This window comes from Carcharhinus amblyrhynchos, chromosome 35 (genome assembly GCF_965287045.1).
Source record: "Carcharhinus amblyrhynchos chromosome 35, sCarAmb.v2.hapA, whole genome shotgun sequence".
Classification (NCBI taxonomy): Eukaryota; Metazoa; Chordata; class Chondrichthyes; order Carcharhiniformes; family Carcharhinidae; genus Carcharhinus; species Carcharhinus amblyrhynchos.
In genome coordinates, this window is record NC_137358.1 from 9,509,860 (window position 1) to 9,527,284 (window position 17,425).

Sequence of the window (17,425 nt, forward strand, 5' to 3'; positions counted from 1 at the left end):
TCGCTGGCTGGCCAGCATTTATTGCCCATCCCTAGTTGCACTTGTTCAGAGTAACTTCAATGCAGTGTGAACGCGAGCCTACTTGTGACACTAACAAGTAAACTTCTCTTTTAGGCCGGCGAGCTAACAATATTCCCTCGACCGACTCTACAGCTCAGCTGGGCCATCGCCGCAATGGTGTTTGTGGGATCTTGCTGTGCACACATCCGCTGCCGCATCACAGCAGCGGCTGCACCTCAGCAGGGCTGCGTTGGCCGTAAGCGGCCGCTATCTAAATGCAAATCCTGCTTTCCCCTTGTCACGAGTCATTGAGCAAGTTCAAAACTATTGCAAATTCTGATCAATGATTAACAGCAGTTCAGTTCCTCCAGGCTGGTATATAGACGCTCCCCTCTGCCATTGCCCCGCAGGAGTGGCACGACTACACCCACTGGTCCTCTATCCCACCGCCAAGTTGCAAAGATGTCGGTGAGTAAAGTACATGGAAGAGGTTGCTGTTTGTCGTTCGTGAGAGCTGAAGGGTCTAAGGCACCTTCCGCAGGGTGAAACGGTGAAGGAGAGGGCCCAGTTAGAATCGTAGAATCCCTACCGTACAGAAGGAGGCCCTTCGGCCCATCATAGCTGCACCAACCACAATCCCACCCAGGCCCAACCCCCGTAACCCCACGTATTTACCCTACTCATCTCCCTGACACTAAGGGGCAATTTAGCCTGGCCAATCCACCCAACCCGCACATCTTTGGACTGTGGGGGGAAACCAGAGCACCCGGAGGAAACCCATGGGGAGAACGTGCAGACTCCACACAGACAGTGACCCAAGCCGGAAATCGAGCCCGGGTCCCTGGCACCGTGAGGTGGCAGTGTTAACCACTGTACCACCCTCCTAAATGGTTAAGAAGGGAAGGTAGCTTGAGAGCTTATTTTACGTCCCAAATAAAATGGCACCAAGCGACAAATAATTAAATCGCCTCTTCGCCTGCAAAATATGAAAATACTTTGTAAAAAAAAGTTAATTGGCCCCCTTGGGGATTCAAAATTGATGCGAGGCTCACTCACTCATAAGATCTTTACAGGAATGTGAACATACAGTGTGAATGGAGGGGGGATTAATTTAGGGAATAGTAGAGAGGGTTGAGAAGCAGCAGTGTTTTAAAGGATGTGCAATGGCGCGGTGGTTAGCATTGCTGCCTCATGGCGCCAGGGACACGGGTTCGATTCCAGCCTCGGGTCACTGTCTGTGCAGAGACTGCACCTTCTCCCCATGTCTGCGTGGGTTTCCTCCGGGTGCTCCGGATTCCTCTTACAGTCTGAAAGACGTGCTGGTTAGGGTACATTGGGGCCATGCTAAATCCTCCCTGAGTGTACCCGAACAGGCGCCGGAGTGTGGCGACTAGGGGATTTTCACAGCAACTTCATTGCAGTGTAAGCCTTACTTGCGACGCTAATGAATAAACTTTAACATTTTCGGCACTCGGCTCTCAGAAGGTTTGCCGGCTTTGCGAAAGGTGCAGGAGAGAATTACCACAACGGCACCCCGGCAGGGGAGGGGGGGGGGGGGGGCGGTGCGAGGGTTACGATGCGGTGAAGGGTTAACTGAAGTAGCTTTAGGTCTGCTTTCTTAGAGCACAGAGGGATAAGAGGCGATTGGAACGAGAGTGTTTATAACCGTAGACAGTTTTGATCATCGTTTTCCAAGGAGAACTGCATAAGATTTTGAGCAGGTAAAATTTGCCGGGGTTATGGGGACAGAGTTGAGGATTAATTACCACCCGGACCCCTCGGCTGAGCTTTAGTTAGGCCCCCCCCAGCCCCACCCTGCATTGAATAGAATAAAGTGACGTTATGTGGCGTTAGATAACTGATATTGTTGTACTATGCACTAGGTGTATAATATCATAAAGTTATATGGATCAATTACAGCCCTTTTATTCATTTAATTTTCATTTTCTTTACATTTGTACTTTGAAAAGCTTCCGTGTATTTTGGTTTACAAAACTGTAGATAACAACATGTAAATCAACAGATCGAAGCGTGTCTGATCCAATGTGCCCGAGTGCCAGATGACTGAGTTTCTTATCGCTTATTGTTGAGCAAAAAGGGTTAAACTAATTTTTTTTGCTCTCAGGACCCCCTCCCTTCCAGGCCCCCAGGTTTAAGCCTACTCAGCCTAACGGTTAATCCACCCCTGAGCAGGGGGAATGGGGTTAACTGGATCTCTCTCTTCCGTAGGAAAGCCACAGACTTGATGGGTCAAATGGCCTCCTTCTGCTTTGTTCTATTCTATGATTCGGGCAGCACGGTGGCACAGCGCTTGGCACTCTTGCACTAATTAATTAATTAACCTCTCATAATGTTGCACTGCTGCCTCACGGCGCCAGGTACCCGGGTTCAATTCCGGCCTTGGTGACTTTGTGGAGTTTCTCCCCCCGTGTCTGAGTGGGTTTTCCGCCAGGCGCTCCGGTTTCCTGCCACAGTCCAAAGATGTAAGGCTGATGAGTCACGATAAGTGCCCCTTATGGACAGGAGGGTGAATAGGTGGGGTTACGGGGATTGGGGCTGGGTGGGATTGTCGTTGGTGCAGGCTCGACGGGCCGAATGGCCTCCTTCTGCGCTGAAGGGATTCAACGATATGAGTCGACAGGGTAGATATGGAAAAAAAGCTATTCCTCTCTTGAGGTAGGGGCAAATTCTTTGAGAGTCATGTGACCCATTTGTCCATCTGAACAGGCGGGTGTGAATCCTGGGGGGGGGGTTGGGAGGGGGGGGGGGTAGCCTATATCTCCGTCTCTGCAAATAATTAATTCATTAACCTTTCACACTTGTCAATCTACTTGGTGGACGCCCACCATTCCACCCTCCCATCAGAGAACTGAGATTGAGGTGAAATAATCTTAACATTCAAGGTTTTCCGTTTACCAGAGAGTGACGGAGATAGAGTTCCCCCCCACCCCCCCCCCCCCCCCGAAACGATTGTTGGACAATTGAAGCTTTGGAGATGGATATTGATAACACTTTTGTTCGATAATGGTATCAAGAGTCAAGGAAGTATGGAGTTGAGGTACATAGAAGCACTACAGTGCAGAAGGAGGCCATTCGGCCCATCACCGGTCACAATCCCACCAAGGCCCTATCTCCGAAATCCCACATATTTACCCTGCTAATCCTGCCGACCTAACGCATCCCGCGACACTAAGGGACAATTTAGCATGGCCAATCAATCCAACCCGCACATTTTTTGGACTGTGGGAGGAAACCGGACCACCTGGAGGAAACACAGGCAGACACGAGGAGAATGTGCAAACTCTGCACTGACTGTGACACAGACAAGACTGGAATTGAACCCCCCTCTCTCCCCCCTCTCTCTGCCCCTCTCTCTCCCTCTCTCTCCCCTCTCTCTGGCACTGACAGGCAGCAGTGCTAACCACTGTGCCATCGTGCCGCCTTAGTCTGTGGAGTTCTCTACCTCAGAGAGAGAGTTGAAAGGCTGTGTATCATTGAACATATTCAAGGTGGAGTTAGGATTATGGAAATGCAAGGGGGAGCGTGGTGGGAGGGAGGCGCTTGGGGAATCAAGGCATTATGATGGTCACTGGGGATTGTCAATAGATCTCCTCATGAGGCTCATTGAGTGTGAGCTTCCCTATTTGGCGAGTGGTGGTCCGCCCAATAAGGAAGGGCCATCGGGGGGTTTTAAAACCAACCAGGCTCACTCAGGCCGGCAGTTGGTAGACTCGGGGCTGACCCGCACTCTGTAACCACTGAGTGGCATTCAGGTATCACTGTAAGTAGAGGAGTGGTTGGTGAGGTAAGTCAGGCCTCGGTAAGATTATTACGTTGGCGATGAAGGTGGGATTGGCAGTTGTCTTTGTGGATAGGGTAGAGGGGGTTAGGCCTGGGTGAGTTGCTCTTTCGGAAAGTTTCTGGAGACTTGACGGGCCAAATGGCCTCCTTCTGCACTGTCGGAATTCTTTGGTTTTTATGGATCTGAAGATTTAAGCGGCACGGTGGCACAGTGGTTAGCACTGCTGCCTCACAGCGTCAGGGACCCGGGTTCAATCCCAGCCTCGGATCACTGTCTATGCAGAGCCTGCACATTCTCCCCATGTCTGCGTGGGTTTCCTCCACGTGTTCTGGTTTCCTCCCACGGTCTGAAGATGTGGACATTAGGTGAATTGGCCATGGTAAATTGCCCCGTAGTGTCTGGGTGATTAGCTAGGGGATAGGGCCTGGATGGGATTGTGTCGGTGCAGACTCGATGGGCCGAGTGGCCTCCTTCTGCACTGTAGAGATTCTATGATTCAAGCAATGAATGTTTTCACCCAGAAGGTGAACTCATTGCTTGAAAGCGGGACAGAGTAATATACCCTGTAGAGTAACTCGCTGCTGGTATAAACACAATCGGTCAACATAGAACAGTACAGGCTCTTTGCCCTCAATGTTGTGCTGAGCTTTGTCCAAAACCAAGATCAAGCTATCCCACTCCCTATCATTCTGGTCTGCTCCACGTGCCTATCCAATAACCACTTGAAAGTTCCTAAAGTGTCCGACTCCATTATCACAGCAGGCAGTGCATTCCACACCCCAAGCACTCTCTGAATAAAGAACCTACCTCGGACATCCCTCCTATATCTCCCACCATGAACCTTATAGTTATGCCCCCCAGTAACAGCTACATCCACCCGAGGACATAGCCTCTGAACGTCCACTCTATCCATCCCCCCATCATCTTATAAACCTCTCATCCTCCTCCGCTCTGAAGAGAAAAGCCCCAGCTCCCTTAACCTTTCCTCATAAGACCTACCCTCCAAACCAGGCAGCGTCCTCTCCTCTGCTAATGGCCTCCAATTCCATGAATACATCTACAGTGGATGCTTTGTCATAGTGACTGATTATAAACCGCTGCTGGGACAGTTTAAAGAAGGCAAGGCCTCATTGCCTCCTCATTGCCTCTGCCTGGATAGAGAGTTGGGCCTTGTTACTGGTGGATTATGAGTACCTCCCAGAGCACTGCCTGGGACCTGGACAGCTAACACTGATGCTCTGGGTCATCCACCACTGCCCAGAAACCTGGCTTCACCACCAGCTGTGGAAGAGATCATGATGACCCTCGATTCTTTGGAGATCTTGCCGGTATCTGCGAGGCAAATCAAAGCCTGCGTGCTAAAGGACCCGGACCTGCCTAAATTACAAAAAAAGACTCATTTCGTACGGAGGAGGTGATGGCCTAGTGGCATTATCGCTAGACTATTAATCCAGAAACTCAGTTGATGTTCTGGGGACCCGGGTTCAAATCCCACTACGGTGGATGTGTGGAATTTGGATTCAATAAAAATCTCTGGAATTAAGGATCTATTGAGGACCATGACGCCATTGTTGGAAAAACCCATCTGGTTCATTAATGTCCCTTTCGGGGAGGAAATCTGCCATCCTTACCCTGGTCTGGCCTACATGTGAGTCCAGAGCCACAGTGACGTGTGGTTGACTCTCAACTGCCCTCCGAAATGGCCGAGTGAGACACTCCGTTCAACGAGGGACGGGCAATAAATGCTGGCCCAGCCAGCGACGCCCATGACCCGGGAATGAATGAGGTCAGGGACGAGGGGGACAGGTAAGAAAGTGGAGTTGAGGCCGCAATAAGATCAGCCATGATCTTATTGAATGGTGGAGCAGGCTCGAGGGGCAGAGTGGCCTTCTGCTCCTCTTATTTCTCATGCTTGGCCTTACCTCCGACTTTTTACAACTCAGGTCCTACCCCGTAGGCTTTGGCCCTTCAGCTAGATTTGTGAAATTGAAAAACCACCTATTGATCTGGGAAGGGTCAGCCTCGAGATCCCTGCTCCTCCCTGTCCCTTTGTTCCCCAGGAGGAACCGACATTTTGCAGGTAGGCGTCGGTAAGGTATAAGGTTTCAATTATAGTGGGGGGGGTGACTGAGTCAGCTTTATGCTGCCTCGGATTACACCATCCATCTCCAAGGAGGCCCATTTGCCAACCTGGCAACAAGGGGCAATTAACAAATCATTGCGTAAGCAGCAACAGGAACTAGCAGTTAATGAAATTGCTGTGATAAAACTTTTCTGGAAAAGGAAGGGTCCGTTATCGGAAGGAGAATACAGATAAGGACACTTAAGCAATACCAGAGGGACAGCTGTACCCAGATGTTGGTAAGAAGTCTCACAACACCAGGTTCAAATCCAACAGGTTTATTTGGTAGCAAACGCCACTAGCTTTCGGGGCTCATGGTGACAGTAAAAGCCCCCATTTCCTTGCACAGCTCAGGGATTAATCTAAATTTATAGCACTAAAGGAGGCCATTTGACCCATCACGTTTGTACTAGCAGTGAAAGATATCCATGCTAATTTCACATTCCAGCTTTTGATCTCGAGGTGCACGCCCTAATATCTTTATTTTAGGTATCGCTGGGAAGTTACCCTATCCCGCTTTCAATCAGTGAGTTTACCTTCTCCACCTTCTGGGTGAAAACATTCCTGTCAGTCCTCCTCGAAACCTTACAACGATAGAACTCCGGCAGTGCAGAAAGGAGGCCATTCGGCCCATTGAGTCTGCACCGACTCTCCGAAAGAGCATCCTACTCAGGGCCCACGCCCCTGGGGCGGCGCGGTGGGCACAGTGCTTAGCACTGCTGCCTCACAGCTCCAGAGACCCGGGTTCAATTCCCAGTTTGGGTCATTGTCTGTGCAGAGTCTGCACATTCTCCCCGTGTCTGCTTGGGTTTCCTCCGGGTGCTGCGGTTTCCTCCCACAGTCCGAAAGGTGTGCTGGTTAGGGTGCTAAATTCTCCCTCAGTGTACCCGAACAGGTGCCGGAGTGTGGCGACTAGGGGATTTTCGCAGTAACTTCATTGCGGTGTTAATGTAAGCCTTACTTGTTACACTAATAAATAAAGCTAAACTTCATAAAAAATCCCCAAATCCCTGTGCATCTAAGCATGGCCGAACCAACTAACCCGCACGTCTTTGGAGTGTGGGAAGAAGCTGGGGGAAACCCTTGCAGACACGGGGAGAACATGCAGACTCCACACAGACCGTGACCCAAGACCAGAATCGAACCCGGGTCCCTGGCGCTGTGAGGCAGCAGTGCTAACCACTGGGCCACCGAGCCCACCCTTTCAATAAGGCCGCCTCTCGTCCTTCTAAACCCTAATGGGTACTGGGCTCAATCTTTCCTCTTAAAGACAACCCCTTCTGTCCATGTTGGGAAAATTCTTGCACAAATCCAAACCCGTTCGGAAGCGGGAATTGGAGGGGATTTGTTTGGTGAATGAAGGGTCGGACATTTTAATATTAACGTGGCTTCTCTCCCCAAACTGAAACAGCTTGAACTGCATAACATGGTTCTGAAGAGTGGAGACACTCTGAAGATTAAGGGGAAGATTCCAGATGATGCCAACAGGTAAGATCACTTTTTCTTTCCCGTCTGCACCCTGTTTCCTGACTAAATACCCACGTGGAGAATTCTATTTGCAAAGAGCCGAGAGATTAATGTACGAAGTGTGCATGTAGTTAACAAACATGCTGCACATCTCCCATAGTCGATGGAATCCATACAGACAATGGAAATTTACTGCAAATATGATTTGATTTGATTTACTATTGTCACGTGTATTGGTATACATCCGAAAGACTTACTGATCCTGTTCCAATCACTGTGCGAAAACATTTGATTTGACTCATTATTGTCACATATATTGGGATACAGTGAAAAGTATTGTTTCTTGCGTGCCATACAGACAAAGCATACCACTCATAGAGTACACACAGCACGGTGGCACAGTGGTTAGCGCTGCTGCCTCACGGTACCAGGGATCCGGGTTCGATTCCCGGCTTGGCTGACTGTCTGTGTGGAGTCTGTACATTCTCCCTGTGTCTGCGTGGGTTTCCTCCCACAGTCTGAAAGACATGCATTGGCTGTGCTAAATTCTCCCTCAGTGTAACCGAAACAGGCACCGGAGTGTGGCGACTAGGGGATTTTCACAGCAACTTCATCGCAGTGTTAATGTAAGCCCACTTGTGACACTAATAAATTAACTTAAAGTTTAAAATACAGTGAAAAGTATTGTTTCCTGCACACTAATACAGACAAAGAGAAAAGTGGAAAGTGTTTAATTGGAGTGAGGGGAAAGTGTTAGAAAAGTGTTTAATTGGAGTGAGGGGAAAGTGTTAGAAAAGTGTTTAATTGGAGTAAGGGGAATTATGAGGCTATCAGGCAGGAAATTGAAGGCTTAAATTGGAAAGAGGTTTTCTCAGGGAAATGTACGGAAGAAATGTGGCAAATTTTCAGGGATTATTTGTTTGGAGTTCTGCATAGCAACGTTCCAATGAGACAGGGAAGTTATGGTAGGTTACAGGAACCGTGGTGTACAAAGGCTGTAATAAATCTGGTCAAGAAAAGAAAAGCTTACAAAAGGTTCAGAGAGCTAGGTAATGTTAGAGATCGAGAAGAGTATGTAGGTAATAGGAAGGATCTTAAGAAGGAAATTAGGAGAGCCAGAAGGGGTCATGAGAAGGCCTTGGCAGGCAGGATTAAGGAAAACCTCAAGGCATTCTACAAGTATGTGAAGAGCAAGAGGATAAGATGTGAAAGAATAGGACCTATCAAATGTGATGGTGGGAAAGTTTGTATGGAACTGGAAGAAATGGCAGAGGTACTTAATGAATACTTTACTTCAGTATCCACTATGGAAAAGGATCTTGGTGGTTATAGTGCAGACTCCGGGTTCGATTCCTGGCGTGGCTGACTGTCTGTGTGGAGACTGTACATTCTCCCTGTGTCTGCATGGGTTTCTTCCCACAGTCTGAAAAATGTGCTGGTTAGGGTGCATTGGCCGTGCTAAATTCTCCCTCAGTGTACCCGAACAGGCACCAGAGTGTGGCGACTGGGGGATTTTCATAGCAACTTCATCGCAGTGTACTCCAACACATCCTCTTTCTTAATATCTACATGCTCAAGCTTTTCATGTAGATATTAAGAAAGAGGATGTGTTGGAGCTTTCGAAAAGTATCAAGTTAGATAAGTCGCCGGGACCGGATGGGATGTACCCCAGGTTACTGTGGGAGGCGAGGGAGGAGATTGCTGAGCCTCTGGCGATGTCTTTGCATCATCAATGGAGATGGGTGAGGTTCCGGAGGATTGGAGGATTGCGGGTGTTGTTCCTTTATTCAGGGAAGGGAGTAGAGATAGCCCTGGAAATTATAGACCAGTGAGTCTAACCTCAGTGGTTGGTAAGTTGATGGAGAAGATCCTGAGAAGCAGGATTTATGAGCATTTGGAGAGGTATAGTATGATTAATAGTCAGCACGGCTTTGTCAAAGGCAGGTTGTGCCTTACGAGCCTGATTGAACTTTTTGAAGATGTGACTAAACACATTGATGAAGGAAGAGCAGTAGATGTAGTTTATATGGACTTCAGCAAGGCATTTGATAAGGTGCCCCATACAAGGCTTATTGAGAAAGTAAAGGGGCATGGGATCCAAGGGGACATTGCTTTGTGGATCTAGAACTGGCTTGCCCGCAGAAGGCAAAAAGTGGTTATAGATGGGTCATATTCTGCATGGAGGTCAGTCACCAGTGGAGTGCCCCAGGGATCTGTTCTGGGACCCTTACTCTTTGTGATTTTTATAAATGACCTGGATGAGGAAGTGGAGGGATGGGTTGGTAAGTTTGCTGATGACACAAAGATTGGAGGTGTTGTGGATAATGTGGAGGGATGTCAGAAGTTGCAGCGAGATATTAATAGGATGCAAGACTGGGCAGAGAAGTGGCAGATGGAATTCAACCCAGATAAAGGTTCATTTTGGCAGGTCAAATAGGATGGCAGAATACAATATTAATGGTAGGAGTCTTGGCAGTGTGGAAGATCAGAAGGATCTTGGGGTCCGAGTTCATTGGACACTCAAAGCAGCTGCACAGGTTGAAGCTGTGGTTAAGAAGGCCTATGGTGTACTGACCTTCATCAATCGAGGAATTGAGTTTAGGAGTCGAGAGACAATGTTGCAGTTGTACAGGACCCTGATCAGACCCCACTTGGAGTACTGTACTCAGCTCTGGTTGCCTCATTACAGGAAGGGTGTGGAAGCTGTAGAAAGAGTGCAGAGGAGATTTACAAGGATGTTGCCTGGATTGGGGAGCATGCTTTATGAGGATAGGTTGAGGGAGCTCAGCCTTTTCTCCTTGGAGAGACGAAGGATGAGGGGTGACCTGATAGAGGTGTAGAAGATGTTGAGAGGTATTGATTGAGTGGATTCTCAGAGGCTTTTTCCCAGGGCTGAAATGGCTGCCACAAGAGGACACAGGTTTAAGGTGCTGGGGAGTAGGTACAGAGGAGATGCCAGGGGTAAGTTTTTCACTCAGAGAGTGGTGGGTGTGTGGAATGGGCTGCCGGCAACAGCGGTGGGGGCAGATTCACTAGGGTCTTTTAAGAGACTTTTAGATAAGTACATGGAACTTAGTAAGTTGAAGGGTTACGGGTAAGCCTAGTAATCTCTAAGGTAGGGACATGTTCAGCACAACTTTGTGGGTCAAAGGGCCTGTATTGTGCTGTATTTTTTTTCTATGTTTCTTTCTAAAACATACTGTTCATAGAGTACATAGGAGAGAAGGAAAGGAGAGGGTGCAGAATATAGTGTTACATCCATGGCAAGGATGTTGAGTCAGATCAAATTAATATATAGATGTCCATTCAAAAGTCTAATAGCAGCAGGGAAGAAGCTGTCCTTGAGTTGGTTGGTACGTGACCTCAGAGTTTTGTAACTTTTTCCTGACGGAAGAAGGTGGAAGAGAGAATGTCCAGGGTGTGTGGGGTCCTTAATTATGCTGGCTCCTTTTCCGAGGCAGCAGGAAATGTAGACGGAGTCAATGGGTGGGAGGCTGGTTTGCACGAAGGGTCTAAGGTGGAATTAAACTATGGCCAGCGCAGTGGTTAGCGCTACTGTCTCTCAGGGCCAGGGACCCAGGTTCGATTCCATCCTTAAGTGACTGTCTGTGTGGAGTTTGCACATTCTCCCCGTGTCAGCATGGGTTTCCTCCGGATGCTCTTGTTTCCTCCCACACTCCAAAGATGTGTATGTTAGGTGGATTGGCCATGCCAAATTTCCCCTTAGTGTCCAAAGATGTGCGGGTTAGGTGGATTGGTCATGCTAAATTACCCCTTAGTGTCCAAAGGTGTACAGGTTAGGCAGATTGGCCATGCTAAATATGTGGGGTTACAGGGATAGGATCTGGGTGGGATGCTCTGTTGGAGATTCAGTGCAGATTCAATGGGCTGAACGGCTTTCTTCTGCACTGTAGGGATTCTATGTTATCCAAGAGGAGCAAAGTTTTCCCAGTGTCCTGGCTAACATTCACCCCCCAGTCAGCATCACGGGATATCTGGTTCCTCCCCCAGTTGCCGTTCTGGTGAATGAGCCACACACATGCAGCAACACCCAGCACCTTTCCAGATAGACCGCGACCAATGGCGCAAAGTGGTTGATTCCTCCTCTGCCTTCCTTCTGGCCATAGGTTTGCGGTGAACATGGGGACCGACAAAGACCACATCGGCCTTCACTTCAACCCCCGCTTCGACGACGACACTGACGGAAATGTGATTGTCTGCAACTCCTTGTGTGAGGACTGCTGGGACAGTGAGCAGAGAGAATGCGAGTTCCCCTTCAACAAGGGGGAGCAAGTCAAGGTAAGGGGAGAACTTAGAAGCCCTACAGTGCAGAAGGAGACCATTCGGCCCATTGAGTTTACACCTGCTCTTTGATAGAGTATCTTACCCAGGCCCATCACCTGTTCTATCGCCTCAACCCCATGCATTTACCCCACTAGTCCCCCTAACCTACACAACTTGGGACACTAAGGGGCAATTTACTATAGCCAATTCACCCAACCTCTTTTCTTATTCATTCGGGGGGAGATGGGTGTTGGTGACTTGCCAACATTTATTGCCCATCCGTAATGCCCATGTTGAGAGTCAACCACATCGCTGTGGCTCTGGAGTCACATGTAGGCCAGACCAGATAAGGACGGCAGATTTCCTTCCCTAAAGGTGATTAGTGACCCAGATGGGTTTTTACGACAATCGACAATGGTTTCACGGTCATCAGTAGATTCTTAATTCCTGATTTTTTTTTTTATTGAATTCAAATTCCACCATCTGCCGTGGTGGGATTCGAACCTGGGTCCCCAGAACATTCACCAAGTTTCTGGACTAATCATCTCGCGAGGTAATTTCCCGCGGCCAATCCACATAACCTGCAAATCTTTGGACACTAATGGGAAATTAAACAAGGCCAACCCACCTTACCTGCACATCTTTGGAGTGCTGGAGGAAACAGGACCACCCCCCCCGGAGGAAACCCACGCAGAAATGGGGAGAATGTGCAAACTCCACACCGATAGTGACTCAAGGCTGGAATTGAACCCTGCTCCCTGGCGCTGTGAGGCAGCAGCGCTAACCACTGGGCCACCGATTGTGTGCTTGGACAGCACGCTGAGGTAATCTATCTTCCCTTTCACTTGAGGGAAAGGATAAAATTCCAGTGCATCAGCTCTAGCCTCACGGCTTCAAGATACATCTCGAGGGCAACATGACAGCTCAGAGACTATCTCTGTTGCTGTGCGGACACATGGATTTGGGCCTGTGTCTGTGGGAGTTTGCACGTTCTCCCCGTGGTTGCGTGGGTTTCCTCCGGGTGCTCCGGTTTCCTCCCACATCCCCCAAAGATGTGCTTTTAGGCTGATTGATTGGGTACTAAAATTGTCCCTAAATTGGACCTCCCTGATCCTCGCACGTTAGGCGTAGACTAAAATCATGAATAGGTCACTGAGATAGTAGGACGGCGGCGCGGGCTCGTTGGGCCGAAGGGCCTGTTTCCCGTGCTGTGTTGTTCTTTGTTCTTTGTTCTTTGTATACAGAACCATCCAAAACAAAATGGTCAGCGTTTGTTAATTCGGATGTAATGCATTCTCCTGTATTAACATGTACACTTTCTATCACAGGAATTTTATCTTGCAACCTCTCTCATTTGTTGACGAAACAAAGTAATTTGTTTGCACTGCAGCAAACAGTCTACAGAGTCTATTTAAACAGCACACTGCAGCAAACAGTCTACAGAGTCTATTTAAACAGCACACTGCAACAAACAGTCTACAGAGTCTATTTAAACAGCGCACTGCAGCAAACAGTCTACAGAGTCTATTTAAACAGCGCACTGCAGCAGTCTACAGAGGCTATTTAAACAGTACACTGCAACAAACAGTCTACAGAGTCTATTTAAACAGTACACTGCAGCAAACAGTCTACAGAGTCTATTTAAACAGCACACTGCAACAAACAGTCTACAGAGTCTATTTAAACAGTACACTGCAGCAAACAGTCTACAGAGTCTATTTAAACAGAGCAGTACAACAAACAGTATACAAAGTATTTTTAATCAGAGTCTCTACAAACTAAAACAAACGGAACTCATGACCCAAACTGCAGCAATATCCCCAGGATGAATTCAGCAGCAGAATGCAGTGAGTGTCGGATGGTTATATTGTAAAATTCTGCGTGTAACATCAACACTGGGGTCACTAAAAGTGGTGGGGTCGGCAGTGATGAGGGAGGGGGAGAATGACCTAACCATCACCATTGCTGACCTGGTCACTCTCCCCAGGTCCCTGATGGTGACTGGTGCTGTATATTCACACACACACACACACACACACACCTACTGCTAATGCCAATCATTCAATTATGTGCCCAGGATATCAGATTATATCCCCTGGGTGTAAGATCCCAAGAAATTAGAGGGGAGGGGCGACCCTATCATGATCTGAGAGGGAGGGGCAGAGGGGAGGGCAGAGGCGAGGGAGGTGGGCCAGACACAGTTAACAGTCCTGTCAACCTCAGCTCAAGAGAAAGGAGAACATGTCAGATGCGCTGTTTTGAAAGCTAGGAAAACAATTTGTTTGTTGGACATGCAAGTCTTAGCCAATTAAGTCGAAGAATCTTATTTCACAGAATCATAGAATCCCTACAGTGCAGAAAGAGGCCATTCAGTCCATCGAGTCTGCACTGACCACAACCCCACCTATCCCCATGTATTTACCCTAGCTAATCCCCCTGACACCAAGGGGCAATTGAGCTTGGCAAATCCACCTAACCCACACATCTTTGGAATAGGGGAGGAGGCCCCCCCCCCATGCAGGCACGGGGAAAAGGTTGCAGATGGTGACCCAAGGCCGGGAATCGAACCCAGGTCTCTGGCGCTGTGAGGCAGCAGGGCTAACCACAGTGCCAACACCGTGCTGCCCTATCCGTCTTCCAATTGGTGTGGTAAGGCGGGCCAGAGTATATGCTAGGTAGGGTCTGTAGGGGGCAGGAAGTGAATCTTCCAGGAATATGGCCAACCAGAATTGGTGACCGTACGGTAAGTAACTGGCTGTCTCATAGAAGACAGAGGGTGGTGGTGGAGGGAAAATTCTCAGACTGGAGGCCAGTTACCAGCGGTGTATCACAGAGGGTCAGTGCTGGATCCTCTGCTATTTGTGATTTTTATCAATAACTTGGAAGAGGGGGCTGAAGGGTGGGTTAGTAAATTTGCTAATGACACCAAGATTGGTGGAGTAGTGGATGAGGTGGAGGGCTCTTGCAGGCTGCAAAGAGACATTGATAGGATGCAGAGCTGGGCCGAAAAGTGGCAGATGGAATTTAACCCTGATTAGTGCGAGGTGACTCATTTTGGTAGGACAAACTTGAATGCAGATTACAGGGTCAACGGCAGGGTTCTGAGGAATGTGGAGGAACAGAGAGAGCTTGGGGTTCACAGCCACAGATCTCTGAAGGTTGCCACTCAAGTGGATAGAGCCGTGAAGAAGGCTTATAGTGTGTTAGCGTTTATTAACAGGGGGTTTGAGAGCCGTGGGGTTATGCTGCAACTATACTGGACCTTGGAGAGATCACATTTGGAATATTGTGTACAGTTCTGGTCATCTCACTATAAGAAGGTTGTGGAAGCATTGGAGAGAGTGCAGAGGAGATTTACCAGGATGCTGCCTGGTTTGGAGGGTAGGACTTATGAGGAAAGGTTGAGGGAGCTGGGGCTTTTCTCTTTAGAGCGGAGGAGGATGAGAGGCGACTTAATAGAAGTTGATAAGATGATGAGAGGGATGGATAGAGTGGACATTCAGAGACTATTTCCTCCGGTGGATGTAGCTGTTACTAGGGGGCATAACTATAAGGCTCATGGTGGGAGATATAGGAGGGATGTCCGAGGTAGATTCTTCATTCAGAGAGTGGTTGGTGGCTCTCAAAATTCTTCCCCACTCAGCAGCCATGTCAATTTGCCGTGAGGGCTCACCGCAGGCTGATTGGTGCATTGGTAGCATTAGGACCCAGGCCTAGCCTGACATTTCTGGCCTCCTTTCACTCTCACTCCTGCCTTTTCTTTGTCCCCGCAGATCTTTGTCACTTTCAAGGGAGACAGCTTCGAAATCAAGCTGCCAAACGGGCACGTGATGGAGTTCCCCAACAGATTGTCCCTGGATAAAATCAGCTACGTGTCCGTGCATGGCGACTTCAAAATGGTCTCCTTCAAATTGAGTTAAAATGGCCGCCACGTCAACCCGAAGGAAAATCGGCGGAGGGCCTGGAGATCTGAGGGCAAAACGTAGAAAATGCTGGAAGCTTGCAACAGGTCTCTCAATTATCGGAGCGAGAATGGGGCCTTCCATCCAACCTGAGGGGTGGTCCAAAGCTTAAACACTTTCATTTCAGAAATTTGGGATTTAAATCCGGTCTCGATTTATCGGATGGAGGTCCTATCTCCCTGCTGACTGTAAAGCTAGAATCATAGAATCCCCACAGCACAGGAGGCCATTCAGCCCATCGAGTCTGCACCGACCACATTAGTTGAGTTTCTGGATCAATACTCTAGAGATTAATACCACTAGGCCACGACCTTCCCACTAATTCCAGTAACGGAATTTAACCTTTCAGGGAAGGAAATCCGCCTTCCTAACCCAGTCTGGCCTACGCGTGACTCCAAGACACTCAGCAATGTGGTTCGCTCCAACTTGGCCTCCGTAAACGCCACCCTCTTCGATGGGCAACAAGAGATGGGCAACAAACATCAGCCTTGTCAGCGACGCGCGCCCCTCGTCCCGTGAAAGAAATAAAAGTTTAGCTGGGACCAGGAAACGTTGAGCTGGTTTTTCCTTCCGCTAGCGCCCAGCTTTTGTTCGCCCGACTGCAGCGGAAATGGAAGCAGTTCCTCTTATTCAGCAGGTTTGCACTCGGGGAAGAGAAACCACCCAGAGGAGGAAGCTCAACAGAAAATGCTGCAAAGTCCGCTCAGCATCCCTGCAGAGAGAGAATAGAACCCATGTTTAAAAGTTCGTAAGATATAGGAGAAGAATTAGGCCATTCGGCCCATCAAGTTCGCTCTGCCCTCCCATCATGGCTGATATGCCCCTCCTCCCCATTTTCCTGCCTTCTCTCCCTTCAACCCATTACCAGTTAAAGATTTGTCTAACTCCTCCTCAAATTTACTCACTGTCCCACCATCCACCGCACTCTCGGGGAGCGAATTCCACAGATTCACAACCCTTTGGGAAAGGTAGTTTCTCCTCAACTCCGTTTTAAATTTGCTTCCCCTTATCCTAAAACTGTGACCTCTCGTCCTAGAATGCCCCGCGAGAGGAAACATCCGCTCCATGTCTACTTTATCCGCAACTTCTATCGCCTCGCGTACCTCAATTTGACCTCCCCTCATCCGTCTAAATTCCGGAGAGCTTCGGCCTAAACCGTCCAGTCTCTCTTCCCACCCCTCAGGTGGGATTTCGCTCGGGCGAGGCTCGTAAAATCCCGCCTGCGGCCAACAGAAAATTCCGTTCGCTGAGCCTTGCTCGCCCGGGTTCCGGGACGGGTGAGATGGTCAAGTTCCAACCCTCATCCCTGGAATCAATCTGGTGAACCCTCCTCTGAACTGCCTCCGACGCCACCCCACCTTCCCTCAAATAAGGGGACCAAAACTGGGTCCGAGTTCAGAGCCGGACGGCGAAGGGTCACCCCGACTCGAAACGTTGGCTCTATTCTCTCTCCACAGAGGCTGTCAGGCCCGCTGAGATTTTCCAGCATTTTCTGTTTTTGTTTCAGATTCCAACACCCGCAATATTTTATCAGTCGAGATTTATACTGATTTTGCCCGCCTGAAGAAAGCTCGCGCCTGTTCCCATCAAAGAGGGTGTTGACTTAACCCACCTTTCCCTTCTGAGCAAGCCTGTGCATTTTTCCGATGATACAAACAGCCTGTAAGCCATTCGCCAATAAAGTCTTCTATTGTGGGTCTGACCAGTTCTCCGACTGAAATATGAGGTTTGTAATTTCACTGTGCTGTACGCCATTGTAATTTGTCCTCAGAGATCAAAGTCCCTTCG

The 17,425-nt window shown here is 48.8% G+C and overlaps 1 protein-coding gene across 1 annotated transcript; it reads left to right on the forward strand.

The window, feature by feature from the left end:
* Window positions 1-367: 367 nt before the first annotated feature.
* Window positions 368-16,295, forward strand: LOC145361605 (galectin-2-like). Its single transcript, XM_080217461.1, has 4 exons — window positions 368-468; window positions 7,336-7,412; window positions 11,519-11,690; window positions 15,449-16,295. Exons 1-4 carry the CDS (start codon window positions 463-465, stop codon window positions 15,593-15,595), a joined length of 402 nt encoding a protein of 133 aa, XP_080073587.1. The 5' UTR covers window positions 368-462; the 3' UTR covers window positions 15,596-16,295.
* Window positions 16,296-17,425: the final 1,130 nt, after the last annotated feature.

What these genes read in the sequence shown, in the direction of transcription:
- LOC145361605 (XM_080217461.1), top strand. An exon ending in ATTCCAGATGATGCCAACAG is followed by an intron (nt 7,413 to 11,518) that starts GTAAGATCACTT and finishes TTCTGGCCATAG; the next exon opens with GTTTGCGGTGAACATGGGGA. An exon ending in ACAAGGGGGAGCAAGTCAAG is followed by an intron (nt 11,691 to 15,448) that starts GTAAGGGGAGAA and finishes TTGTCCCCGCAG; the next exon opens with ATCTTTGTCACTTTCAAGGG.